The sequence below is a fragment of the Protobothrops mucrosquamatus genome, unplaced genomic scaffold, assembly GCF_001527695.2.
Source record: "Protobothrops mucrosquamatus isolate PMUCROS unplaced genomic scaffold, P.Mucros_1.0 scaffold3559, whole genome shotgun sequence".
NCBI lineage: Eukaryota > Metazoa > Chordata > Lepidosauria > Squamata > Viperidae > Protobothrops > Protobothrops mucrosquamatus.
Genome location: NW_015389526.1, coordinates 46,742 through 74,115, shown reverse-complemented (window position 1 = coordinate 74,115; position 27,374 = coordinate 46,742). Strand labels below are relative to the sequence as shown.

Below are 27,374 nucleotides of genomic sequence, written 5' to 3'. Positions count from 1 at the left end.
GCATTCACAAGACCAGCAAAACCACGGTGGAGAAACCACGCCGGCTCAGCCCTTCCCAGCACAGGCTGAGCCCCCAAACCACACCAGGGCTGCCTTCTCGCACCTTATCCACGCCACCACGGTTGCACGCAAGTCCCACAGCATCCCTCGCATTCTCACAACCCCCGAAAGCCTCACTGCGCTGCCTGGGAAACCCGCAGGGAGGCGGTCCCTTCTCGGAACAGCGGGGAGAAGGAGGAGGAGGGGGGGGTGAAGAGGAGAAGGGGAAAGCCACGCCCTCCCCGTGACGTTGCCACGCGAGAGCCGGGTGGGCGGTGCTTGCTGGCTCCTCCTCCTCCTCCTTCTCCTCGCCCTCGCCTTTCTGCGCTCTATGCTCTCGGCGGCCGCCTCCGGTCGGCTGGCTCCCGCGAGAAGTGACAGCCGAGCTCTCGCGAGACTTCCGGCGCTGCCGCAGAAGAAGCCGCTCCGCCGCGCTGAGGGAGAAGGCAGGCGAAGGCGACGCCGAAGGGCGCCCGAGCCTCTATCGCCCGCCTCCTCCTCCTTCCTCCTCCTCCTCTCTCTCGTCTCCCCTTCCCTCGCCTCACCTCCCTCATCGGCCGCCCCCGCGCCCCCTGCCCGCCCTTCCTCCTCCTCCTCCTCCTCCTCCGCTCGCGGACCCACCGGGACGATGCTGCGGGGCCCGACCTCCCTGCCCGCGGCCCTCTCGCTCCTCCTGGCCACGGCGGGGAGCCTCTGGCCGACGCCGGTCGGCGCGCAGAACGGTGAGGGAAGGCGGCCTCGGCGGCGCGGGGGGGGGGAGAAAGCCTTGAGGGGGCAAGGAGCCGATCTGAGGCGACGATTGACAGGGGGCGGGGCCGAGGAGGGCGGGGCGCCTCAGGTGAGACGGGTGGGCGGGGCCAGGAGGGTCGAAGGAATTCTGCCTCTCGGCTCGTCTCTGGCAGGGCGAGCGAGGCCGGATCTGGATGGGAGACCACTAGGAAATCCCAAGCTACCTTTGGAAAAGGGAAAGGGAGGCAGTGGCAGGAAAAGCTGCAGGGAGGTTATCCAGGGAAGGCCGGTTTGTCATCCCGGTCGCCCTTTCCCTCCCTTAGGCATTGCTGAGGGTGGATCTGTTGCAGCAAAAGGCAAGGAAGGGTCAAATGGACAAAGGTGCTCAGGGTTTGGGCAGGGAGCAGGGGAGAAGTAATGCCCTTGAAGTGTAGCCAGGTTGGGGGGGTTACAGGCCATGTGGTCAGATGTGTGCATTTATCTACATTAGCCTGCCCTAATCCAAGCCCTCCAGATGTGCAGACACAAGAATCTCCAGGCTGCACAGCTAAGAGCTAAGAATTCTGGGAATTGTAGTGACAACAGGCCCGGATAAAATAGGTTGGAGGAGGTTGGGGACTAGAGGCATTGGAAATGGATGCAAGGGTAAATTGCCCTTAAGGTATTCCAGTTCATTGTTTGCATCATTGCTTGTTAGCTGGAAGAAGATTAAAGGGATGAGGAATACAGAAGCAAGAATGAAGAAGAGGGGCCGAGTACTGTTGTTAACATAAGTTGGCTTTATTGGGGAAACTGCTCTTGGATCATTGGCAATAAGCCCTGGTAACCAAAAACCCAATGGCATTTATTGCTATAGGATTAGGAAACAATATTGCTATATTGCTTTTAGTGATCGTCTGAAATTTGATTGAAAACTGCCCTCTATTTATGCATGCAGTATGTAAGCTCTTTAATATAAAAATACAACATTATCTGTAGAGGTGATCAAAATGTTTGACCTGAAATGCAGGAAGCATGTGGAAATCAGATGTACTTGCTAAGATTTGCTACAGGGCAATGCATAAAACAGTTTCCCAACTCAGTATGTCCCAGATGTGTTAGAACTGCAGTCCCTCAAATTCTCAGCATGGTCCAAAAGTGCAAGATTGGCTGTTAACTCTGCAGGCTAGGTCCAGATCTCTGCATTGCCACAAAGCTGACTTATTAACCTTAAAATGGCTGATCTAGCTTAGCATGTTCCTAGAAGCTGATGGAAGGAAGGCAATAAAAGATAGATAAAAATCTGTGGCAGTATCAAGAGATGAGTTAGGGCAATAAGAAGACAATTAATTTAAATTGGCAAGAGGTTTAATAATATGGGTAGGTGGCAGCAAGGAAAGGACAGAGCAGAAGTAGAGGGTCAAGAATCTAGAACACACAAAATATATAGTTATCAGCTGAACATTTTGGAGGAAACCGTGCTGCTCATGCAGGACCAAAAGGTTTAAAAAGAGGAAAAAAAATATTCTCCTATGTCCCTTTCCAGACAGACAGTCAGTCCTTCTATCTTCAGTTGTTTAAAGAGGAGGAAATTGGTCCATTTTAATGAGTACGTTATAGCTTTTCTGCAGCCTTTCTGTTCATTCCCAAGCTTTCCCCCCCCAAAAAATGCCTAAGAATAGCTTAAGTATAAAGCAAAGAAACATGGCAATGAAAATGTTTAGAGATGTCTGTGTTGTAAGACAAAAGCATGCTTTGTTACTGTCGTTAATGGGATTCCTAAAGGAGTCCGTGTCACTGCTCTTTTGAATAATGGGTGCATTCTGTTCGATCAGATAGAACATCTGTATGCCTTGTGCTCCTTCACAACACAAGAGGGTTCTTCTGATAGGTCTATCATGGAAAATCTTTTCTGCTCCAGAGAATTGTGAGAAACATGAGTTTGCATCCGAGTGAGTGATGATTGTCAGTAGAGAGAGTATCAAATGAATACAGGAAAAAGACTCAGGAAGCATTTTTGAGGTAAAAGACCAAAAGATGAGCACTTAGGAGCAATATCACAATTGAACGCTATAGTAGAAAATTGATTTGTTATTTTGATACCAAAATTATACGGTTTTTTCCCCTTTACTTTCTTCCCAGCATGACCAGTATTTTCAGAAAGACGGTTCTGAAAATGATAGAACATCGATTTCTGAATTCTTAATTTTAAACAAGAAATTGAAGGGGGAGTTGTGTATGGCTTTCATTTTTTCCTGTGATTGTAGTAATCTGGAAAATGATATCAAAATTTGAACTGCTTTTAAGTCAAGTTGACTAGAAAACAAGAAATTACAAATAAGAGTAAACCTGCAGTACTTGCAAAGAACCAGTTTGGACTGTTTATATTGTGTGCTATCATGCCAAATCTGCATTAAGGCAAAATTAGTAACAGAATTGTAGAGTTAAGTGGTTAAGTCTTAAAATTGTGGTCTAGAAATTCATTGAACAACTTTATGGGACAGATCACTTACAGACTTTGGATATATATTCCAGCTTTCTGGCAGATCATTACAAGAAGATGGTTTGTCTAGTTTGCCTACATTTGGCAGTGTAAACAAGGATTGTTTCAAATCCCTTACAGTAGAAATATTCAGACTTTTACTCTTTAGTAACATATGACAATAACTGGCTTTGATAGGATGAAGCAGTCTGCAAAAGCTAATGATAATAAGCAGGTATCTTCAGAATAATAACTGACTTATATCATGAAAGTGAGACAAGGCTGAAGACCTATCTTTCCATGCATTTATTTGACCTTGGAAATATTAGTGTGGGTGGTGCTAATGTTGAAAAAAACAAAGATCTCCATTTTGGTCATTGTACTACAGAGGATTGCTATTAAAATTAAAATCTATTGTCTTGAGTGTAGCTACTATAAAAATCGAAGTGGTCTGGGGCAAAGATACATTTAAATTAAGAGGTTTGCCAAGTAACGTCAATTTATTATGCACATTTCACAAAAGTGTCTTGATAGCAGTGGTTAAATATAAATTCTACTCATTACACGACTTATATTTCAGTTGTGCCTGTTCATAAGCACTAAATATATATATTGGTCTTGGCTTCCCTGTGAAACCATATTAAAGGATTAGCCTCCTAGATCAGGGGTAGTCAACCTTGGCTCTTTTATGACTCGTGGACTTCAACTCCCAGAATTCCTGAGCCAGCTAAGCTGGCTCAGGAATTCTGGGAGTTGAAGTCCACGAGTCATAAAAGAGCCAAGGTTGACTACCCCTGTCCTAGATGGAACCCAAAAGCTTGAAAATACAAAGATGACTCAAGCAGAACTCATTTTGAACAACTCCACTTCCTGCTAACTGGTGTAGGATGGCACCAAGCAAAGGAAGGATTCTGCTTGCATTTTTATTAAGGTTATGTATATTTTAGCAGTACTGTCAGAACAGAGGGAGAATGGCTCGGCAGGAGAGTATATATAGCTACGCACGAGCCTGTATTATGATTCTGCAACATTATCATTCTCCAGCAGAGCTTTTAGTGAGGTGATGCCTTTTGGCCCCATTAATGATTTATTATAATTATGGCCCATTCCATGACTTGCTGCATAGAACCTGCAGACAAAACGTACCTTAAGATACGTAATGTTTGGATTTGTATTGTTGTTAGAGGCTTCTTCAGAACGCCTTTCTGCTTGTCGAAATTATTTGTCACCATCGCGAAGGAACCAATTGAAGCTGATTGTACAAAATATCCACCTATACACCTATTTAATAATTCAAAATTATTAAATAGGTGTATAGCACTAGTCAAGATTATAGCAGTAGTCAGAAACTTACCTTAATTAGGTTTCCAGACATTCTGTTCAGTTGTGCTTTTATCAGAAGATCGTTTCATACCTAGGTGGGGTTCCAGAACTGTGAAAGCAAAAATGTGACAGCTATAGAATATAGATATATAGCTGTACTGGTTGCGTTTTCGCCAAATTAGGATTGAAAATGTAGTTCCAAAGTTTTAACTGTAATTTTTTAAGAGCGTAATGCCCCATGCTTTCTTCACTATTTAGAAGACCAGAAACTTTGCAGTAGCTACATTATTAAGAAATAATCAGCAGCGTAGAGTTAAATCAGCAAATATTTTATACTTTTCTTGCCACCACATTTGAAACTGGAAAGTGACTGTGACAGGAATGGTGCCTGATCTCATACTGAGGTACTTTGTCAAATTGGAGGCAAAAACTGAGTTCTTCCTTGGCTGATTTATACCATATTGACTTCCAACACTAGTTGGCTTATTTCATGATTGAATGCATATTGGAATATAAGGGAAATGGCTGTCTCTAACTCTCCAGGTGACTCAGTGTATAAACAAGCAGGTAACCTTCTATGTTATCTTGAAATATTTTGCAATCTAGGTTAGGCATTGTTTGACTAACAGAAAAGTAATCTTATAACTTTAGGTAATTAGTAATCTAGATAATTAGATGAAGTGAGAGCCAGTTAAATGTAGTGGTTAAGGCATTAGGCTAGAAACCAATTTCATCCTGCCTTGGGCACAAAGCTAGCCCACATATACTTGGACATGGGATTGAGAACAAACAAATTCTTAGTATTATGAAAAACCACATATCCCTCTTATGCTATTTTGGTTCCAGAGCTCAAAAGATACTAATTTAAAGGAACTGAAAATGCTGATTCAGTTCTGAGGAATTGGTTGGGGGGGGGGAAATAGAGATCTACATGGCACGGGATAATTATTTGGTGTGTGACTATAACAGTAGCATGATTGTATGCCTAATTTTTGCACCTTTGTGGATCCATTTGTTTTTAATCAGCCTAAGTTTATAGTAATACAGCGACTATTGCAACATAAGAATTCTTTAACTTGGCTGCTATAAGATGTTTAGGACAATTTATCTGACTATCATACCACCCCCTGGACTTGAAATAAGAGGAGATCAAACCACAAGCATAATGAAGTGCTGGTTATAATAGAGAGCTTTTTCTAATCCCAATGTTAAATCCAAAGGAGATAATAAAGGAGAATTATTGAAGTTTAAACAAAAGGAATTCCTGATAAGACTAAGATGTCAACCCAGTTTCTTACCTCCTCCCTTGGAGCTATTATTATTAGATGCAACGAAGAGAAAAATAAATAGATAGATGCAGTCTCTTTCTGTTGCAGACTATAAATAAATCTGTAAAATCTGATGGCTTGTCTCCCCTCTCACTTTTCTTCTTTTGAACTCACACTATAACCACTGTTGTAGATGGGCATGTCTCTCTTTTTGTTTTGGTTTTTGTTTTTTTTTGTGGTTCTGCAATTTCATTTGCTTTCTTTATAAGATCTGTTGTTTTTTTTTCCCCTGTTCATTCGTCATGGCATTTCTGCTGCCCCTTTCCTTTCTAGCTGGGTTTGTCAAGTCGCCTATGTCAGAGACTAAGCTCACAGGGGACGCCTTTGAACTGTATTGTGACGTGGTTGGGAACCCCACCCCAGAGATCCAGTGGTGGTACGCAGAAGTCAACCGGGCTGAATCTTTCAAACAGCTGTGGGATGGTGCTCGAAAGCGCCGTGTCACCATTAACACGGCCTACGGGGTGAATGGCGTGAGCGTGCTGAGAATCACTCGTCTTACCTTGGAAGACTCTGGGACATATGAGTGCAGGGCGAGCAACGATCCCAGAAGGAATGACTTGAGGCAAAATCCTGCCATAACGTGGATACGAGCCCAGGCTACTATAAGCGTCCTTCAGAGTGAGTTCAGTTCCTCAGAGCAGTAGTGCTGTAGTCTCTAGAGGCACTCCCAGTGATCCTCACCCCTTCTCTTGTGACCCCTTAGTATCACCACCCACCGATTGTCTTTGTTGGGGGGGGGGGGAAGGTGTGTTGATTTCTTCATTTGTGACGTGTCAGTGTGTTTTTGTCACCTTCTTAATGTGTCCCCTCCTTCCTAGGATCAGAAGTATTGAGGAGAATCTGTGAAACTGTCTTCTAGGTCCTCTGAAAACAAGATGGTATTGGAATGTTTGTTTCCTTTTGCTTTTATTCTTTTCTTTTTTTAAAAAAAAAAAAAACTTTTAATAGTAGGCTTTGTTGCTCTCCTAGTTTCTCCACGAGTGCCTTTTCTACTTTGTGTTAATTCTTAACCTAACCATTTCTTTTTTTTTAATTTCATTTATTGGGAAATCGTGGAATTGCCTTCCTTTTCCTCGTGGCTTTAAGTCCATAGGCTCTTGTCTGCATCTTTTATGATCTGAAAAATGTTGGATTTTCCCTTTAAAGCTAGTCAGAAGTTGTTTTTAATACACACAATACATACTGAAACTTCCCAGATGTTGAGTCTCTGCTTATAGTACTTTCCTTGGTGCCTCTGAAGCTGCTGGTTACCTACAATACAAAAGAGGCAGTCAAAAGTCTTTTCTTTCTCATCCTTTAACACTCAAGTTATGTATCCTCACGTACAAAGCTAAACGGCATGGGTGATCTTGTAACCGACTTTTTTTTATTAAGCCATTGATTATATCAAATGCCTTAGAAACCATGATTACATTCTAAAATGTCTGAGGTGGATCCTTAATGGCCCCATCGCACAGAGAACAGGCCAATGAATTGTACTGCGTCATGAAGCAAGCGGGAACAAAGAGTTAATTAATATGTACCGTCACAGGAGGATTTTTATTTTGAAAGGTGGCGTATAAATTCTTAAAATAAAAATGAATATTCGGTATACAGTACGTTTCACTTTTAGGAAAGATTGGACAACTTCTTGGGGGATTAGGCAATTAATATCTACTAATGCAAATGGATTACTTCCCGATTCATAGGAAACTTATCCTAAATATTGGAAGCCAACAATCGAAGGAAAACTTATCTCCTCTAATTGAGGACTGTAATGCTTCCCAAATGCTTGACTAGAGGGGTCCCAGTTTATTTTTTTATTTTTTGCCTTCTATCGAAGATTCCGTTGGTATCTTCAATGCACTGCAGATTTATTTTGTGTCCATTGTGTAGATAATTTTCAGACCTCATTGTTTCCCCCCTAGAGCTGCTATTAGAAACCCTTCTGTCTTACCATTTATGCTGGTAAATCTGGCAGTTTCTAGTTCTGAGGCAGATATGACGACTCTGCATCTGCCATTTTGAGATTTTTAACAGTTTTTTTTTTAGAGTCCAGGATCTGCAAAACAGCAGAACCTAAATTAGGGAATGAGGCTTGTAGGACATTTTACAACATGGTGTTTAATATGGAAATGGATCTTTCTTTCTTTCTTCCTTCCTTCCTTCCTTCCTTCCTTCCTTCCTTCCTTCCTTCCTTCCTTCCTTCCTTCCTTCCTTCCTTCTTTCTTTCTTTCTTTCTTTCGAGTGCCAGGCCCATCTCCATTGAAGACAAGGCTTACAAGAGAAATTCTACATTGATCTCAAAAAGCAGGCAAGAATATATGGGAAGTAACCTTGATTTTTTTTCTTTTTGACATCTCAGAGATATGAATCCCTGCTTTCTTTTACTATAATACTATTAATTGGTTAAAAAATTCAGGAGGAGTTTGTCAGCACCTTTTCCAGCAAGCAGGTTTTATTTAAAATTGTATGTTTTTGTAAACTGTTGCTCCATCAGATTCATGGATTGGCTAAAGTTAAACCAATCATAAACACTGGTCTGTAATGTCAGCATTCATATCAAAAGCATAATCTCAGAAGTAAGGCATTACTTACTTTTAGAAGCTTTTGGAAAGCTTTAGAAGCTTTTGGAAAGATTACCTTCTTGTAGCAATTTACCTTCTGTATAGGTATGTACATAAAAAAATAGTTACATTGAGTAGGATATACTGTATCTGTATCAAAATGGAATGTTACAGTATATCAAAGTGTTACAGTATATCAGAGACTGATGTGTGAGAAAAAATTGCCCACACAGTATATAAGGAATCGTGTAAATGTGAAATATTCAGAAATCAGGTGGAAATCGGGTTTTTTCTTATTTGTTGTGGCTTATAGCTTTCTCCTGGACCATGCCGTGAAAATAAATCTGGTAATTTAATCTGGATTTTTGATCATAGTGCTGCACCATAAATGTTTTTCTGTGTAAACAGAACAGTACAAAGTATACATTTATTAGGATATAGAAAGCAAGACTATGTTACTTTCTTTGCAGAGCATACAAGCTCCTATTATAGAAAACTTAAAGAATTTCCTGTGGTATATGACTACAACTGATGGGGAAAGCATACAAAACTTTTTTTTCATGAATTAACGCTTCTCTAGTTAGAAATTTGCAGTAAGAACAGCTAACAGTAGAGAATTGTTTTATAAAAAGCAAGAATCAGTTATGTGTAATGCTGACATGTACATTATACACAAACATTATGATACATTTTTAACAACTAAGAGAAATACTGGTCAGTTTGATTTTCCAGTAGTAGTTGCATGCTTGTCTTAGTATCAGTTTTATATTACCATTCTGCTAAAATGCATTAAACAGCATGCAATCTAAAAATTAGCTTGCAATCTAAAAACGAAAGCATTTTTTTTAATAATATAGCAGAATAATTTTTTGAAACCCAGAATTCTTGAAACTACAACTGCTTGTATTACCCTTTCTAGGAGATACTCTCTGCTCCCAAAGTCTTGTGTAGTATTTTCCCATTTACTTCCTTTTGCTTTGTTTCTAACTCTTATTTTAACAACCAGTAGGAAAATATAATATCAGTCTTACCCAGTCTGATGCCCTTCAAATATATTTGGATTATAATCCTCAGAATTTCTAACCAACATAGCTCTTGCATCAGATTAGAGAATACAAGGCTGATTTATAAATTTCTATGTTGGGTGGAGTTGTTTGTGTTCTTGACAAATATTATTAGTGCAGTATTTCATATTGCATGTAGATGCTTTTCATCAGGTGCCTCTTGCACACTTATTTAATTTTGTTTAATCTGTATGGTGGGTTTATGAAGAAATGTTTTAACTCATCAGTGGTAAAGTAATGGAACTTTCCAAATAAATTTGGGAGGAACTCTAGCTAGTAATGTTTTCCACTGAGCGTGAGATTTCCTAGTGTTCAGGCTGCAGCGAGAGCAAATGCATGAACGCAGTATTAAGTCTTCCACATGGGCAACTTGAAAATCAGGTTTCCCTTTTGTGGACTGATTGGAGAGCTGCAATTGAACATTCTATGATTTAATTAAACATGCTGATTTTTTCAGTCTAGAATAAAGCCATGCTAAATGTGAATATAACTTATATTTGTGGAGCTTACTGGCATAATTCTCATTTTAGAGTATTAGCAGATAAAGATTTTCATGGATTTAGTCATATAGATAGCTAGTACAGTCATACGCTACTAACAAGACGTGTCTAAATCTCTCCTGTTCTCTATTACAGTAACCAGCATGTTTATCCTGCCACTCTTTTCTCTTCCTGAAAATAATGTGTGTCAGGACCACCCATAAAATCAAATGTGTTTGCAAAGCATTCTGTGCCAGAAGTAAATCATGACAAGTCTTTCAAATTCTTGTGCTATTTCTTTACGCAATTGTTTTTAAATAGGGTGGTATGGCTTTGTACTACATCACCTGAGACACTGGCATGGAATAAATGCTTAGCAGTGGGTCTTCTTTTTTTTTTAAAGGATGTTCAGATATTTTTGCTCTACCAGTACTTGGTTTAATCCTGCAGTCTGTGCCTGAACACATGTAATTGCAGAACAAAGATTATACTGCTGGATTGGATGGATTCCAAAGGTCTAAAGTATAAAACACAGCGTAAATATAAAAGAAGGATAAAAGAGGTGCATAGCCTTATTTTGACCTGCACAGTGGAATGTTCTTGCTTCAGAGGGATTTGTGTGGGACTGTGTCAAGACAAGGCACATTCCTTAGTTGAAGGGTTGGGATAGCAATACATTGGGAATGTGACCACTTTCTACCTAGTAAGGCAAAGTGGCTGTGCATATAGCCCCAAGTAAAAAGCCAGGAACCTCTGCCCAAGCCTTGCAGAAGACCTTGCTGGTCTCAAGATTTAAACATGTAAATTTGGTTTGCTAACTCTGTGCAGTTCCTATTTCAAATACTTTGTGTAATCTGATCACAGGAAAATCCTTACGTTAATTGGGGGAAAGGTTTCAACTTTTTCTCTCTCTTTTTTTTTTTAGGTAAAGGGGTTGGTAGAAAAGGGATCCCAAGGAACACAACAGGGCTCTAAGAAGTTAATGCTGTGGGGCAAGGCAAACTGAAAAAGGGGAGGGGGGGAGGGTGTTCCTTACTAATAGGTCGTCCTCTGTACCATAGAAAACGGGAAGAGTAGATTTGCTACGAAACTTCATGGTTGCTGCTGATTCCAAAATGGTACCAGCTCTACTTTGGGGTACTAGCCAAATAAACTTTGTTTTCTATCTGTTTCATTATAGCTTAAAATCTGCATTATGCAATTGGTGATTTGAAATTGTCTTCCATTATTGAGACACTGAAGGGTGTAATGGCACGATTTCCTTTGCTAGCTTCTTAGAAGACTGGCCTGCTAACACCAGTTTGGGATGGGGGGGAATGCATATTATGTTCTATTAGATGTGTTTCTCTTGCAGCAAGATCCTTCAACCTAGAACGATGTGTGAAAGCACCCAAAGATTTTATTTTTTTAAAATGGATTAGACTGAATGCTTGCTATATGTTCTTGTGCTATTTTATTTTTAATTTCCCCTTAGTTAGGCTAAAAACAAAAGAATACCAAAATATATTCCTTCTTTCTTTCTTTCTTTTTTTCTTTCATTCATTCATTCATTCTTTTTCTTTTTTTGCCCTTTTGTATCAGTAGACTAGTCCTTGTTTTTTTCTTTTCCTCTGCTGGTCAGCTGTTCATTGTACGACTTGATGCCATCTGAGCTAGTAAAATTGTTTTCTATGTCTAGTTCGTTTCCTCTCCCAATTGCTCTGCCTTTTTCATTGTGCCACGTAGGACCTTTGATTCGGGTGAAAACTGACAGCTCTTTTAATGTGTCTCTTTCCTCTAGAGCCCCAGATCAATTCCAGTAATGAGGTGATCATTACTTCCCCTGCAATTCCTATCCTACTACAGTGCAACCTCACCACTAGCCCCAGCCCCCTCCTTCACAGCTACTGGGTAAAAAATGGAGAAGAGATGCCAAGTACCATAAAGAATTCAGACACGACAGAATACAAGTAAGTCTGAAAAGTAATATTTCATCTCTGAAAATTCAGTGGCGCTTCTGCCGAAGCGGCCGAGTGGCCTGTTGGTAGCTGAACAGCTCTTAATAATCAAAACGAGCAGCTTTAGCTAACGAGATTTAGATACTGTCCAGTCCTCCAGTCTTCTGTAGAATGGCACAAAGAAATAATATCCAAAACTTTACGAATGCTGTTGGTCAATGGGGTGGGCTTGGTGCCATGCGTTGTTTGTTTCTTTGTCCATTAACCAGCAGAATGCATGTAGTCCTCCACTTACGACCACAACTGAGCTCAAAATTTTTGTTGTTAAGTGAGACAGTCATTAAGTGAGTTTTTGCCCCATTTTACAACCTTTCGTGCCACAGTTCTTAAGTGAGTCACTGCAGTGGACAGGTTAATAACATGGTTGTTACGTGAATCTGGCTTCCCCATGGACTTTGCTCGTCAGAAGGTTGAAAAAAGTGATACGCTCACTTTAGAATAGAAGAGAGCTGGAAGGGACCTTGGAGGTCTTCTAGTCCAGCCCCCTGCTCGAGCAGGAGGACCTATACCATCTCAGACAGGTGACTGTCTAGCCTCTTCTTAAAAAATCTCCAGTGATGGAGCGCCCACGATTTCTGGAGGCAACTTCTGTTCCACTGGTTAATTGTCCTCTTTAAAGTAAATGTGATAATTCGATTATTTTAACACAGCTTTTTTCTTTTAAAAAACCCCCATAATTTAAAATAGTTCAGAACTTCAGTTTTAAAGAGGGAAGGTCCTATTTAGAATCCCCATTGGCTCTGTAGAATATTAGGGGAAGTGCTCTTTTCAGGATTTCTTATATAGGTGGTTCGCATTGCATTTATAGGTGTGGAAATTTTCCAGCAAAGAAAACAACTGAGTATTTATGGCTTGGTAAACCTGGCTAATTTGTCACCTGCTCTTCAAGAATCCATGTTTCTTTTTCTTTGCAGAATCTCAAAGCCTAGAGCTGATGATTCAGGCGAATATTGGTGCGTATTTGTATTTGCTGGCTCCCCCGAAGCAAATGCTACAATAGAAGTGAAAGGTACCCATATTTTTTAATTCATTTCCTTTGTCTTCCCCTTTTTAAGCCTTAGCTTCTAAAATTCTCCTTCTGCAATTCCTCATGGAACATTTTGTTTTATTTTGTTTTATTTAGTGCTTCCAGTCTTTACGTATTATGAACACTCACCCATCCTCATACAGTTACTTGGCCATGTTCTAACGCAGGGGTAGTCAACCTTGGCTCTTTTATGACTCGTGGACTTCAACTCCCAGAATTCCTGAGCCAGCTAAGCTGGCTCAGGAATTCTGGGAGTTGAAGTCCACGAGTCATAAAAGAGCCAAGGTAGACTACCCCTGTAATCTAACGGATCTTTTGAAGCTGCTAAAAAAAGTATCCCTGCTGCAACTTTCTCTAAGACGAAGTGTTTTCCTGTAGGAATAAATGCTATGTCTTCCAGCCTAGTCCTAAATTGTTTAGGATTTTCTGCTCAGGAGAGGGTGTAGAATTATCTGCCTTTTAAGAATGAGAGCATATTTTTTTTCCTGGCTTTAGTTTATTGCTCCACGCTGTTCTGCTGTTCAGTACAATCTAATTCCACATCTGAAAACTTTCCCCCAGACTTTTCTAGACACTGATGGTTTACTCAGTGAGGTACAAGACATTAAAAAACAAAATCCAGAATTGGACACGAATACTCTGCAGACTCTCCACTGCGTAATCGTTCAGTGTAAAATGGAAGGAAGCTCTAAATAAATAACCAGTGGAAAACTGAATATATTAAGCCAGCGAAAGGCCCACCGCTGGGCTTTCTTGAGTTTTGAACAGCGGGTGACCATTTTGAATTTCATTATATAGGGTTGTGCCAGCTCTATAGAGGAAATGGATTGAATTATAGACCGTTCTCTTTTTCTTTTCTTTTCTTTTTTTCCCTTTTCCTTTTTCGTGTCTCTTAGCGGCTCCCGATATTACTGGGCATAAGCGAAGTGAGAACAAGAACGAAGGGCAGAAGGCATTGATGTATTGCAAGTCTGTTGGCTACCCACATCCAAAATGGACGTGGGCCAAAAAAATCAACGGGATGTCTGTGGTGAGTAGAAGATCGAACTCCACTAGGTAAGTTCAGCTGTTGGCTGAAGTTTGCAATGCGAGGCCAAGGAATGAAACTATTCCAGTATTGTTGCCTTCTAATGGCAGATAATTCTCTCTTGTTCTGCAAAATGGGTGGGGGTTTTTTGGGTGGGGTGGGGGGGAAGCTTTCTATTTGTTCGTTAAACTTGAGATATGAAGATCAAAACTGGAGACTTCTTAAGAGCAAAGCCAGGCGTGGTCCCTGCACCAGATGCTAAAAAAATGTGACTTCTAGGCAGGAAATCTCTCGCAGACGCGCCTGCTTTCTAATGCAAAACAAGAATCCAAACATCCAATCGCATATGGCTTTCCTCAAGCTTTCTGCATCCTTTTCTGACTAACCTAACCTTGCTTTCCCCTCAGAACTCTTCCTCCATGGCTATTTGAAATTCAGGTAATCCTCGACTTACAACAGTACATTTAGTGACTGTTTGAAGTTACAACGATACTAAAAAAAAATGACTTATGGCCGTTTTTCATACTTACAACTGTTGCAGCCTCCCCATAGTCACCTGTTCCAAATTCAGACGCTTGGCAGCCGACTCATATTTATGACGGTTGCAGGGTCCTGGGGTCCTGTGATCATCATCCCCTTTTGCAACCTCCTGACAAGCAAGGTCAATGGGGGAAGGCAGGTTCACTGAACAATCACATTATTAACAACTGCAGTGGTAAGAAAGATGGTAAAAAAAAAAAAACCCTGTCTCGCTCAGCCACAGAGGCTCAATTGTGTCCGTAAGTCGAGGATATACCTCTATACTTGTCATCTCCCACCACAAATGAATTTAAAGAGGTTTTAAAAGGCAGGAAGACCTCAGCGAGTCGAGTGACTATGGTAATGAGTTTGCCATGCTTCCCTCATGCCCAGCTTACCAAACTTTTGGAATGAGGAATGTTAAGCTTGTTCAAAAGATGGGATGTGGGCCTACAGCAGAATAATTGGAACGGTTTGGTAATTTTGCTGTGGCTTACCCTTTTCTCATTAGGGTATTGACAACTCTTCCGGTCGCTTCTTCATTACCAACAAAGAGAACTACACCGAACTCAGTATTGTGAGCCTCCACATCAACGACGATCCTGGTGATTACGAATGCAATGCCACAAACCCCGTGGGCACGGCCACTGAAATCACCATCCTGCGTGTACGCAGCCACTTGGCTCCTCTCTGGCCCTTCCTGGGAATTCTGGCAGAGATCATCATTCTTGTGGTTATCATAGTGGTTTATGAGAAAAGGAAGCGGCCAGATGAGGTTCCAGATGGTAAGTTTCTTCCACACCGCTATGTTTACCGGGAACCAGGTCCCTCTTCTTTTTCCTTGGGGAGCCTTCCCTTTTAAAAAGGTGGCGTTATCAATCCATAGTTCCAAATTTCAGGCTGCTGAAGACTGCTGGAAAATCCTTGTCCCTCAGTCCTCGCATTTGAGAGGCCTTGACAGAGACAATACTGAAATATTTTTATCTTTAAAAAGACTTGTCAAGCGAGGGAAAATCAGGCAGTTCAAACGAATATAAAGGTTTATTGGGAGCTGATGATCTCTGCAAGAATCTGAACTACTAGTAGCGGTCAGGGGAAATTAGCGGGAATTAAGAATAGAAGGAATTCAAGGTGGGCTAAGATCTCTTGTGGGCACATAGGGACTCAAGACTGATGACGCATTTGACCCCTCCCTCCCTCCCTCAGGCTCATCCTGGTCGTGTCCTACAGACTTCTTCCTAGCAAGTGAGACATTTTAAAGACAAGGTTGCTTGTTACTAAATTCACCATGCGAGGAAAAGAAAGAGGATTTTTTTCAAACTAATTGATACACGTTTTTAAGATCTCATGATCTCAGATACGTGCAACCTGCTTTTTGCATGAAAAAAGATCTAATGCTTTAAGCAACTAAAACGCATCGTAATGGAAAGCTTTTGCTCATAACTTGCATTTTAAATGGTAGAGATGGGTAGCCTTTTGAAATTGTTCACTGAACCCCACAGTCATCCCATAACCATCCCGTAATCTTTTGCTTAAGATACCTTGGCGGGAGTGAAGCTTTAATCTTAATTTTCTTTCCCCGCTGCATGAAGCCCATTCTTCTCAATATGGCTGTTTCTTTCCTATTATTATTTGTGAGGAGACAGTGGTCTGTTCTGTCTTCTAACTCAGCGTTTCTCCATCTTAGCAACAATAAGATAGGTGGACTAAGGTGTGGAAACACTCCTAGCTAATGGCTAGCTGCCTAGCTGGACCTGTCTATATGACAAGCCATAGAGAGATCATTCACAATTGAGGGTTGTCTGTCTGTGTGTGAAATATTAATTTATGAGAAACGATAGAAAACCATGAACATGAGCTGAAGATAAATGGTATCTTCCTTTTAAATGGGGAAGTTATTTTAGAAATAACATCTTGAATAAGATACTGTGTTCATGAGATAAGGACTGCCTCATGTAGATAATAAAGCACATTAAATTGCAATTAAACAGAAACGAACACTGCCTAAACAGTGTGATAATTCTGGACCAGCCATGTAAGATAAGATAAAAATTTTAAAAGGGTGGTCCTGTCAATAACAAATGCTCAAAGTATCATAATGGATTCCATCTGACAGCCCTGTTTTTGCACAGCTGCCTTGGCAAAATGGTCAGCTTTTTGGAATGAGCAGGTCAAAGGAAAAGCTGCTTTGGAAAGTTTGTGTAGAAATGTTTATATACATAAAATCTAATAATTTATTTAGGAAACTTATGTAGCTGCCTACTCGCTCACAGCGACTCTAGGTTTACAAGCAATAAAAACACAAAAAAAGTAAAAAAAAAAAAGAACAATAACACACAGGCACACACACAATAATGGCAGTTTTTGTTCTTCCAATTTCCAAATACACGTGCATCTATTCTAGCTTGGGCATTAATTTTAGCTTGGTCAACTGGAATATAGTCTATATCCAGAAATATACAAGTCAAATCTTTTCAACAGTTCCCAATCCCCCCCCCTTTTTTTAAAAATGCCCTTTTTATTTTATTGTTCTGCTTCTCTGGGGTTCATCCAGCAGTAGCATTAACTGCTAACCATGACAGCTATACAGTGGCTGAAGGAAAATTGCTTGCTTGTATGTTTGCGTACTACCATGGACCAATGCAAGTTCTTTCCATTCAGCCAATGGAGGTAGAGAGGATTGTCTGTTTCTGCTGCAGCTTCCTGGGCGGGCAGCTTCTTGATAAGAAAGGAGAGGGGGTGGGGTGGGAGGGGGTTGGTGGGTTGCTAAGCTCTTCACTTCTGACAAGATGCAAAGGGAATTGGGTTGGCGCCAGCTTTGAATTTGGCATGAAAGCAGTCGTGCACGGTCTCCTTTTGAAGAGATTGTTTTGTTTTGTTTGGAGAAGCATTTGCCGATGCTGGACTGGTCTTCTTCATTTGAACACATTTCGAGACAGATGCATGTGCCAGGAATGCGTGTAGACATTCTTGAGAGTCCCTTTGGCTTCTCAGTGGCTTGAGAGTTTGCTTCCTGACTGTGATGGGGTCTGGCACTGGACAGTGGGGATACCCTTAAGGATGCATTTCCTCGCCTTTGCAACTGAAGCTTCCTTCTAAGCATCGGAGCTTACGGGGACTTCCTTACCGAGCTTCCGAAGAACTTAATTTTTTCAAGCCTTCCTATCTCTCAGGAAGGAATGGCTATTTCCTTTTGGCTGTTTCAGTGTTTGCACCAACTGTTGGAGAGAGGAGGAGGGGGGAACCACACAGAATGCACTAACACCTCTGAAGAAGGCGCTGGGTCAGTACTCCCAGCCATAAAATGCTGAAGGAGGGCTTAAAACCTAAAGCCCTTCCTCCCTCATTGGTGGGAGTATGCTTCACCTTTAGGGCCACAACGCATCCTTGGGGGGTTTGAGTCACTTGTGGAACCCAAATTCCAACAAGCAGGTGAACACAAGAACAAAGACTCTGAGACAAACGTGCACAACTTTTGTGTTGTTTTAAATTGATGTGTAATTAATTCAAGAGAAACTTGATTGACAGGACCACGCCTGATAATTTTCTCCTTTCTGTCTGCCAGCTGCAGTGGAGGATATCTGAACTGGGCACCTCCTGCACGGATGTTGGCACATGCTTAACAGAAATGATTCGTGAATACCAGTTACGCATAGCTCAGTGTTCTATTTTGTCACAGTGAGCAGTTAATATCGGGCCCAGGCCTGCCATCCTCCTTGCCCGTAGGATCCCATTTTGAGCACCGAAACCAAGAATAGGAAAGCGAGAAGGCACCTACGGCTAGTCCTCGACTTAACAAAAGTTCGTTTAGTGACCGTTCAAAGTTACAACTTTGAAAGTTACAAAAAAGTGACTTAGGACCAGTTTTCATACTTGCGACCGTTGCAGCGATCAGAATTCAAGCACTTGGTAACTGACTCATATTTACGACGGTTGCAGTGTCCCCGGGGGTCCACTTTTGTGACCTTTTGACAAGCAAAGTCAATGGGGAAGCCAGATTCACTTAACGACTGTTTGACCCATTTAACAACTGCAGTGATTCACTGAACGGCTGTGGCAAGGAAGGTCATAAAATGAGGCAAAACTCACTTAACAAATGTTTCGCTTAGCAACAGAAATTTTGGGCTCAATTGTGATCCTAAGTCGAGGACTACCTGTATTTGAAAATGCGATTAAACAGATAATTTAGTGACGTATTAGTGATTCCAAGGGAGTGAGGTTAGTCTCTTTTGTTTAATCCATTTATTGCACCTCTGTCTTCCCGGCGAGCTTCTGCTATGTTGGAACTGCATCCTCAGAAATTCCCAGCCAGCCTGCTGGGGAAAAAAAAATCATAATTTCCCTATAGAAATGGCCAGGGCTTGACTGTAACTCTATTTTGAGCTCTCCAAAGGCACCTCATCTACTTCACCAAATCAGCATAAAAATCTAAGGTTGCTGCATTCAAAAGGAGGGTTTGACTTCATTGTCGACCTATTTGTGCCTTCTTTCTCTGTGTGAGACAGTTGCATGCTGTGTGTGGAGAGTGTTCTTCGATTTAACTCCGTTCTGATGGTTTTGTGAATCGGGCTAGCCTCAGTGGATTCCTTTTGTACTCCCAATGACACGGCAGACCGAATTGGTCCAGATATATCTGAGACACCCTTTTATTATTACCTGGGTATTCTCAGTGTAGTTGGTGTTCCCTACACGAAAACAGACGATCATCACTTTTAACCTTGACTTTCCAACGTCCTAGATTTCGGTGTTCCTTGGAGTGGTGCTGAGAAACTGCCTTCTTTACTATTTTATGTTCAAATCAACGGCCATTGATTCAGAGAGAGAAATATCCTGCACGTTTTGATGTATATACCACATGCGCAATGGGCACTTTTGCTGTGTTGTGCTGGAGTTATAAAAAAAAAAAAGCAGAAATGAATTTCTGCAATCATTGCAGAGGAGGTCTTTGTGATAGTTTTCAATAACTCATTGGGCTGTAGCTTTTGTTGCACAAACAGGGACCTGTTTTCATGTTACACTCAAGCAGTTACTTTCCCTTCCTCCTTTCTTCTTCTTATTTCATTCTATCAAGTCTAGTGTATGATGGCTTCCTTGGGGGGGAAAAAGTCTTTCTATTGGATTAGTGATAAATCAACAAACACATACTTTTCTAGAAGATGTGTGTTTTGAAGTAAGAAGTAAAAACTTCAGCTGGTTTTCTTCCAGCTCCTCTCTGTGTTAATTTTAGCCTTAAGGCACGGTGCCATGTTGTTTTCCTGTTTGAATTGTTTTGCAATTTGGAATAAAATAAAGAATGCATGGTTTTCTTTCCTTGGCAGGGCAGCTGCCCCATTTTTATTGCATTTTGTTCTAATACTGATTTTCTTGGCTTGATCCTGGTTATAAATAATAATGTGAAGAAAGCAATTTAAACATTCCTCTTTTCCTTCCTTCCTTCTTGTCAATTCCACTCATCTAACCTCCTTAGCAAAAAGTGTGTTTTGCTTGCCTGGAAGCAAAGGAATTGTTGCTTACAACTGAGGTTTCCTTGTATGCAGACCGCACAAAAAGCCAAGCTTAATGAGTGGCTTTGTCCTTTATCCCAGGTATCAATTTTTATAGATGCTCTTTCCAGCCACTTGGATTGGTTATGGCCAAATGTTACTATTGTTAAATACCAGTAATGTCTCCAGTGCCCCCACAGGCAGGTTTCTATAAAGATTTTAAATATGTTGCAGGCATGTGCATTGTAGCATATAACTGGGCTATTTATGGGAAATGTCCCCCAAGTTTTTTTTAAAAAGTATGTTTATTGTTCTGTGCACTTTGGGCTGTTGAAATGTTAATCAGGTTACTCACAATAGTTTCAAATTTTCTCGGCTTTTACAATAGTTTTCCCTGAAAATGTATTTGTCCAGCACGGTGTTCCTCCCTTTAGTATCCAACTTAACGTGATAGCATACTCTTCTGTAGATTTGTTTTTACACATAGTCCTTGTTTAGCGACGACACTTGAGATCAGCAACTTCGTTGTTAAGTATAGTGAAACCGCAATTGTGTTTACAATCTGACTTCTACTTCCTTTTGCTACGTATACCCGCAAAGGTCATAAATAAAGATTGGCCCTAAAATTACTTTTTCATCACTGTCATAACACTGAACAGTTGCTAAAGGAGGCAGCCGCTAAACAAGCACTGCCTGTGCTATTGAGGATCCTAGTTCGCGTTGATTTATGGACCTCTGCAAGAAGATCCACTGATTGCTGCTTAGCAAATGCATGCAGTGTGTGGCCTCTATTCCTAATCCTGGTTAGGAGAAAAAAAATGGGCATTTGTTTCCTTCTCTTTCCTCCCCTTAACTCTTTCATTGGGAACATGTGGCTAATGGCAGAAAGACGTTCCTTCCTTCACTATCCCCTTGTTTCTAATTTTTATTTTGCTCTCTCTCCTTGTCAGGTTGTGACAGGTCAGAAATAAGAGAGACCCAGATCTAGATTGTAGCCCGGTGTGGGGGAGATTTCCAAACCCGGGTCTCTTACAACATCTGTACGTGTGTACTGCCTCCTCTGTGCTTGGGAATAAGACAGGATAAAGGTGCTTCTCTCCTGCCGACTCCCAGTTACAGATTCCCACTTTATAAGCCATTCTGCTGTTTTGGCAGAGAAACAAAACAAAACGAAACCCGGGTTTACAGTAGTGGGCAAAATTATGGAAACCTTTTGGGGAAAAGTGTACAGCAGAAATGCCATCTTTGGTTAAGTTTCCACCCATTTTTCTTCTAATTTCTTTATAACTGTAGCCTTGTTCGCTTAATAATACTATTTTACATCGCTTTCTGGGCGACCAGTCAACTCTTTGCACCATTATTTTAATTTTATTACGTTTTACAAGCTCACTAAATGAAAGAACACAAAAAAACCCAATCAACTTGATAGCCATCCCATAACACCCTGACAAATGTCCTCCTCTCAGCTTCAATACAGGACATCAATCACTGATTCCTACTGTGATCTGATTGGCTCATGGACAAAATAAGATGACACCTGATTGGCTCTCTAAACACTCATGCTCATTGGCTACAGCTGGATGAAGGAGAGCTACCTGAGATCAACCTGAGCAAGTTGTGCTTCCTTTTTCTGGTTATTTGGCTATAACCTTTCATAGAATACAGTACAGATAATTGAACCAACTATGTTGCATTACGTTCTTGATTAAATTATCTTTCATTGATATATAATTTTATGGTGCTACTCCAAAAAAAGTGGTGTTATTAGCCATCAAAGCTCAAAAATACACTTTTCCCAAAAGGTTTCCACAATTTTGGCCACTACTGTAAAATCGACTTACTGATTAGCCTGTTCTTAAATCTCTTCCGCCTCCCCCTGCCCCTAAACCAAGTTCCTAAACCTCATTTCAAAAAAAGCGACTGTCCCATATTTTTATATAGAGCGTATAGGATTTATGCTTGTCCATTTTGGAAGGGGACGCCTTTGTAAAATTCAGCTTGTGATTTAAAAAAATAAAAAAACTAAGACGGCTGCTCGGAAGGCTTCAAAGAAGCCGTGCTTTTTTACACGCATGTCCTCTTCAGAGGTTCTGTGTTTTGGTGGCGGACTAATTTTTTTTGTATCCTAGCGCCAACGTGTAAAATGAGAAGTTGGGAGTCTTAACTTGATGACGTCAGTGGAAGGCACGAGGCAACGGTAGTCTGCACATTGTAGCCAGGTGGAGCCCAGGGGCCTTTCTTAATTGACCTCCGGCTCAAATGCTAGCGAATTAGAGAATTACTAGAACCTGCTGAGTAATATTGTTATTTATCAGTTACTATGACTTCTTTTTTTCCCCCTTTCAATTGCATCATTCCTTTAAAAATGGTGGTAAGTGAGAGCTTGCATGCTTTGGAGTTTGTTTCTTCTCCGCTTCAGTCTATACGATGCACAGTTCATGACGTTAACACTTTTCCTTAGTTTTCTCCATTCTCATCCACCACTAATTTGGGCTTCAGTTTGCTATCGAACCCTCCCATTTTTTTTCCCTAAGTTGTTCCATTCTTTTTTTCTTTCTTTCTTTTTCCTTCCTACACTTCTGTTTCTCCCCTTTACTGGTCAACTTCTCTAGGGGTTTGGTCCTTTTTGTCTGTCACGTCCTGTATATGGTGGGATCGATTTTTTTTTGGTAAAGGCGCAGTGGCTGACCCAGGAGCTATTGACCGACAAAGGCTTTCTATAACAGCCACGCTTGACTTGACTGGGCATAGAAAGGAGAAATGGCCATCTTGCCAGTCCACAGCAGAGTTGCATGTCAATCAACCGTTACCTCCCCGAGCTCTGCCACTTAATGCATTCATGTTAGAAGCCTCCATCTTGCTTCCTCATGTAAAGTCCAAGCCCAGTTTCGTTCCATTTGTAAGCTCATTCTTGTTCCACCTCCGTGTTTGAGGACCGGTCTGTCTCAGGTGGCATAAGTTAGAAGCTGTGCTCAGAATGCGTTAGCCAACACGCTCCCCCCAAAAACCCCTTGTTTCAGGCTGCTGTGAATTGAAGCGAGGTTTCGAGCAGAATGACGGTGTTGAACACGCCACTACTAACCCTGCTAACTCCTGGGGAATGAAAACTAAGACTTTTCCTTAATGCCAGCACCAGCAAAGCTTCTATAATAGACCGTCTCTTGCTTAGGCTGCCTTTGAGAGCTTCGGGGGGGTTGAAAGATGTCTGTTGGAGGGGAAGCTTAGTTTTATCGTAATGTGCTTCCATGTTTCCAAACCTGATGTGTCTCTGTATATCTCCACTGTATATACAGCACATTGATGTCTGATTGTCCTTACTAGTCCTAGTTCTCTGTACCTTGTTCTGATAGTTTGCTGTGAGTAGCAGACTTCTGTGGACACGGGTGTGTTATTTTGGCTGTCCAGCTGTTAGTTTGTGATTAGCTCTTTTTTTTTCTTCTTTTGTTCTTCCTTTTTTTTCGTTCTGGTAACTGTGCTGGCGGTGGCTTAGCCGCTCCGTTGCCTCAAAGGTACTGATGGAGTAATGTTCAGCTTGGACCAACATTACTCCTAGTGTGTGCTCATGCAGTTGCTTACACTGTTAAAGACTGTAGTTTCCATAAATGCTTCGTGTGCCCTAAGTCCCCCCCCTTGTGGAATCCTGCTGAGTTTGTATCCAAACCACAAATTACAAGAAAACTTTTTTTTTTTAGCTTGCCAACTATCAATAAATAAAATAGTGATGTAATGCAGAACAGGTTGCCAGTGAAGGTGTTCTACACACAGCACATGTTATGGATTCGGTTTTTTTATTGCTTAAAATGTGCCTCTCTTCTTTACTCCGTGTAAGGTAAAGTACAAACGAAAAGTCGAGTTGATCATAAAGAAGCCTACGTGAAAAGGGACAAGTTGATTATTATTATTATTATTTTCCTAATCTTCTAAAATTATAAAGGGACAAATTTCTGGCCCTCCCAGGTAACAAGCTGAAGTGTCTGTGATGTGTATTAGCTGGGTAAATATCATTTGTGTATGTAATCACAACAAAAGCTTGCTGCTTTTGGAGGGGCTGTTTTGTATCAATCAAAATTACATCTACCACCTTCTGAAATATTTTATTCAGAACTTGGAGCAAAGTGTCTGAAAGATGACTTTGGAAAAAGAGACAGGACAGACATGAAATCCTGTACCAAGCATTTCTGGGGAGAGCTAAGATGTGGGGGGGAAAGCATTGATTTTAGAAACAAACAGCAGGATTTTACAACTGAAATGTTGGTTTGTCTTCTCATCTCTCTTGTAAGATTGAACCACTGGAATTTGGGGATAAGATGAGTATATCCACATTTGCAAGAATCTGTCCACTTAACCGTTGCATTTTTTCACGATAAGCATTCAAAAAGTGTTGACTGAAATGATTTTGAACAGCCTACTTTGTCATCTAAACTCAAATCCAGGCCAAAAAAAAATATCCCTTCATGAAATCTTTGCAATTTCAAATGGAATGGCCTTTAGATAAAGCTATTGGTAGACAATATTTTGTACTATCTCTCAAAAGTTTACCACAGAACCTAAGAGCCCTTTTTCCTTCTCTCTTTCCTTCACTGGATCACAACCCATCCTCTTGCAGACGATGAACCAGCTGGCCCAATGTAAGTATTTCATGGACCTGATCCTCCTATCCCAGATCATTTTGTGCTCTAAATGCTCCATCTTTCAGGCAAGTATATATGACTGTAAAGCAAAATATTTCAAGGCAATGAAGGGTTGTTCTTTCGAGAGCATACAATGAACACTTCCATGTTCCAGAGAAAAATCCTCATCCAAGGCAGTGCTTCTCAATCTTAGCAATTTTAAGATATGTGGACTTCAACTCCCAGAATTCCCCAGGGGTGTGACAATCAAGAACCTGTCACGTTGATTTTTTTTTTGGTTCGTTTGCTTACTCTGGCCTTTTAAATCTCATGGTAGATCAGTCGAGATATTTTTGCATGCAATTAACTATCAGAAAAGGGAGGAGCAATAGAAGTGGTGATGCTAGTGGAATTGCTACCTTGAACAGAGTTATTTGGGGAAAGAAAAATTACATAGAACAAATCCTTCCCCAGAGAGAGAGGAACTTTTAAAAATAACAGTATAACAAACCGTATAATAGATAGAAACCAGTGCATTGTACCCAAGTGAATGTAAATAATGCGTTCAGCTGCCACTAAAATGATTGTTCTGGAAAGCCATCTCTGTTTTGTCCACAAGGTTTTACAATGGTTTATATCAGTGCTTCTCACCCTCAGCAACTTGAAGATATATGGGCTTTAACTCCCAGAATCCCCCATCTTAAAATTGCTGAGATTCAGAAGCACTGATCTAGAAGGCCCCTTCCCTTCATCTCATCATATGGTAAATGTTTTTTTGTTCATAACTTTAGTTTTTTCTCAACTTAATTCGGATGTCATTTTGTTTTTCTAGGAAAACTAATTCCACAAACAACCATAAAGATAAAAATCTACGTCAGAGAAATACAAATTAAAAGCAACGCTTATGTAAGTTCGTATAAATTGTTCCTCAAAACTGTGTTTTCATATTTCTTGATTTACTTATCCATTTGGGTTTTTGAAAATGCAAAAACATGGCTATTTAAGCTAGCAGGACTGGCCTAAGGGTTATCTTAATTTTGGTTTTAAAATAATTTTAATAAGAAAAGGCCAATAATTAATATTCTATTTTAATTACATTTTTAAATTAGCATTTTTGTATTACGTACTGTTTTAAATGGCTGTAAGCCGCCCTGAGTCCGTTTGGAGAAGGGCGGGGTAGAAATTTAATAAAATCAAAATCAAATCAAATCAAAAGGGGCATAATTGCATAAGACTGAGTCATCTGTATATAAGAAATTATTTGCAGGTTAAGCTGCACTAAAACTGAATAGAGCCAGCCCTATTCCTGAATATTTTTTAAACACATTTTTGGCTAGTAGGACAATAAAAATCGGACCCACATTACACACACAGATGGGCCACATTTATACAGGATTATAATGATCCACTGTGGCGTGGCTCTTTAAAAAAAATTGGTGAGCCTTTTTAAAAACAAACAAACACAGTGATTCTACCTGTTTTCATTTCAACAAAGAAAACCCAATTTTTATGGTTTTTATAAACACGCACACAGCTTTCCTGACAATAAACAACTTGTAACAAAAAGTTTTTATCTTCTGCCATCTCTACATTTGTGTTTAGAACTCGCTTTTGCTTATCTCCGAGAAAGCGTGTAGCCCTACAATTTTGTTCTAGCTTATTGTAATTAGGCATTTCAGTAATCGCTAATTGTTGTTGTTTTTATTTCCAGAGCTTTACGTTTGAGAGACTGACAGAAACGCCACTTGCTAGACTGAACTCCGAAGGTTGATTTGCAAACTCCATTTTTCTCTGATGCTTTTCTTTGAAGTGGGCAACGGTGACCGTCTCAAGCATGCCTTATTTAGCCGATACTTTTACTAATGCTTCAGAATAGAAGATGTAAACTATTCTGGGCTTGATATGCTGTGGGAATGTTGCTTTTTTTTTTCCTTTTGAGAACTCTAAGTATTACAAGTAAGAAGTCCAATCATGCATGCAGCATTTTTTTTTTTTACTTAACGTAGCTGTTAAAAAAAATGAGCTCTGAAATGCACCTGCTGCCATCTAGTGAAAACCTTTTGTAAAGTACAGCAAAACCTAAAATATATACAGTATATATTTATATTTGGAGGGCGGGGAAACCAAACTACAGTGAGTATTTGATTTTTAAGCTGCTGAATTCATTCCTTATATTGTACGTCTGAGAGAATTATGTCCAGTATGTAGGAGGAATAGTGTAAACTGACATTTGTCCTAAGGGCTCAATCTGTACAGAAAGAATTGAGATATCCTATAATTATAGAATGCAGGATGTGGTCTAACCCAAAAGACAGTGATGGTGAAATACAGTGAGACACTTTTGTTTATATACATATTATGGCTTTAATTTTTTTTCCCCTTTAAATCATGTATATTTCTCATCTTTTTTGCACTGATGGGTTGACAGTCTTGTACATTCAATTCAGGCCGAATTTTATAATTTCTCCTCCCTTTTTGTTTGTTTTAATGATGTTGAAACAGCATCACGGCATGGTGATACTCTATGCAACTTCGTTTGTTTCATTTTTGGCATTAATCCATGTTGATTTAGGATGACTGTAGAATCACAGACATTACAGGGTTCTTAGGTGATGGGCGTACCTGTAGATGCATGACACTTGTGGTGTGTATATTGTTGAAGTGCAACGCTAATGTATAAAAGGGATTCCACTGTTTTTAAAAATAAAGCCTAAATAAAACCGTAGCTCTGGGACCATT

General features: G+C 40.5%; 1 protein-coding gene across 1 annotated transcript; it reads left to right on the top strand.

Annotated features, from left to right (window-relative positions):
- Positions 1 to 667: 667 nt before the first annotated feature.
- NPTN (neuroplastin) lies at positions 668 to 27,374 on the top strand. The gene is made up of 9 exons (XM_015827196.2): positions 668 to 761; positions 6,154 to 6,501; positions 11,753 to 11,921; positions 12,884 to 12,978; positions 13,893 to 14,026; positions 15,054 to 15,327; positions 24,632 to 24,653; positions 25,468 to 25,541; positions 26,347 to 27,374. The coding sequence occupies exons 1-8, from the start codon at positions 668 to 670 to the stop codon at positions 25,526 to 25,528; spliced, it is 1,197 nt and encodes a 398-aa protein (XP_015682682.1). The 3' UTR covers positions 25,529 to 25,541; positions 26,347 to 27,374.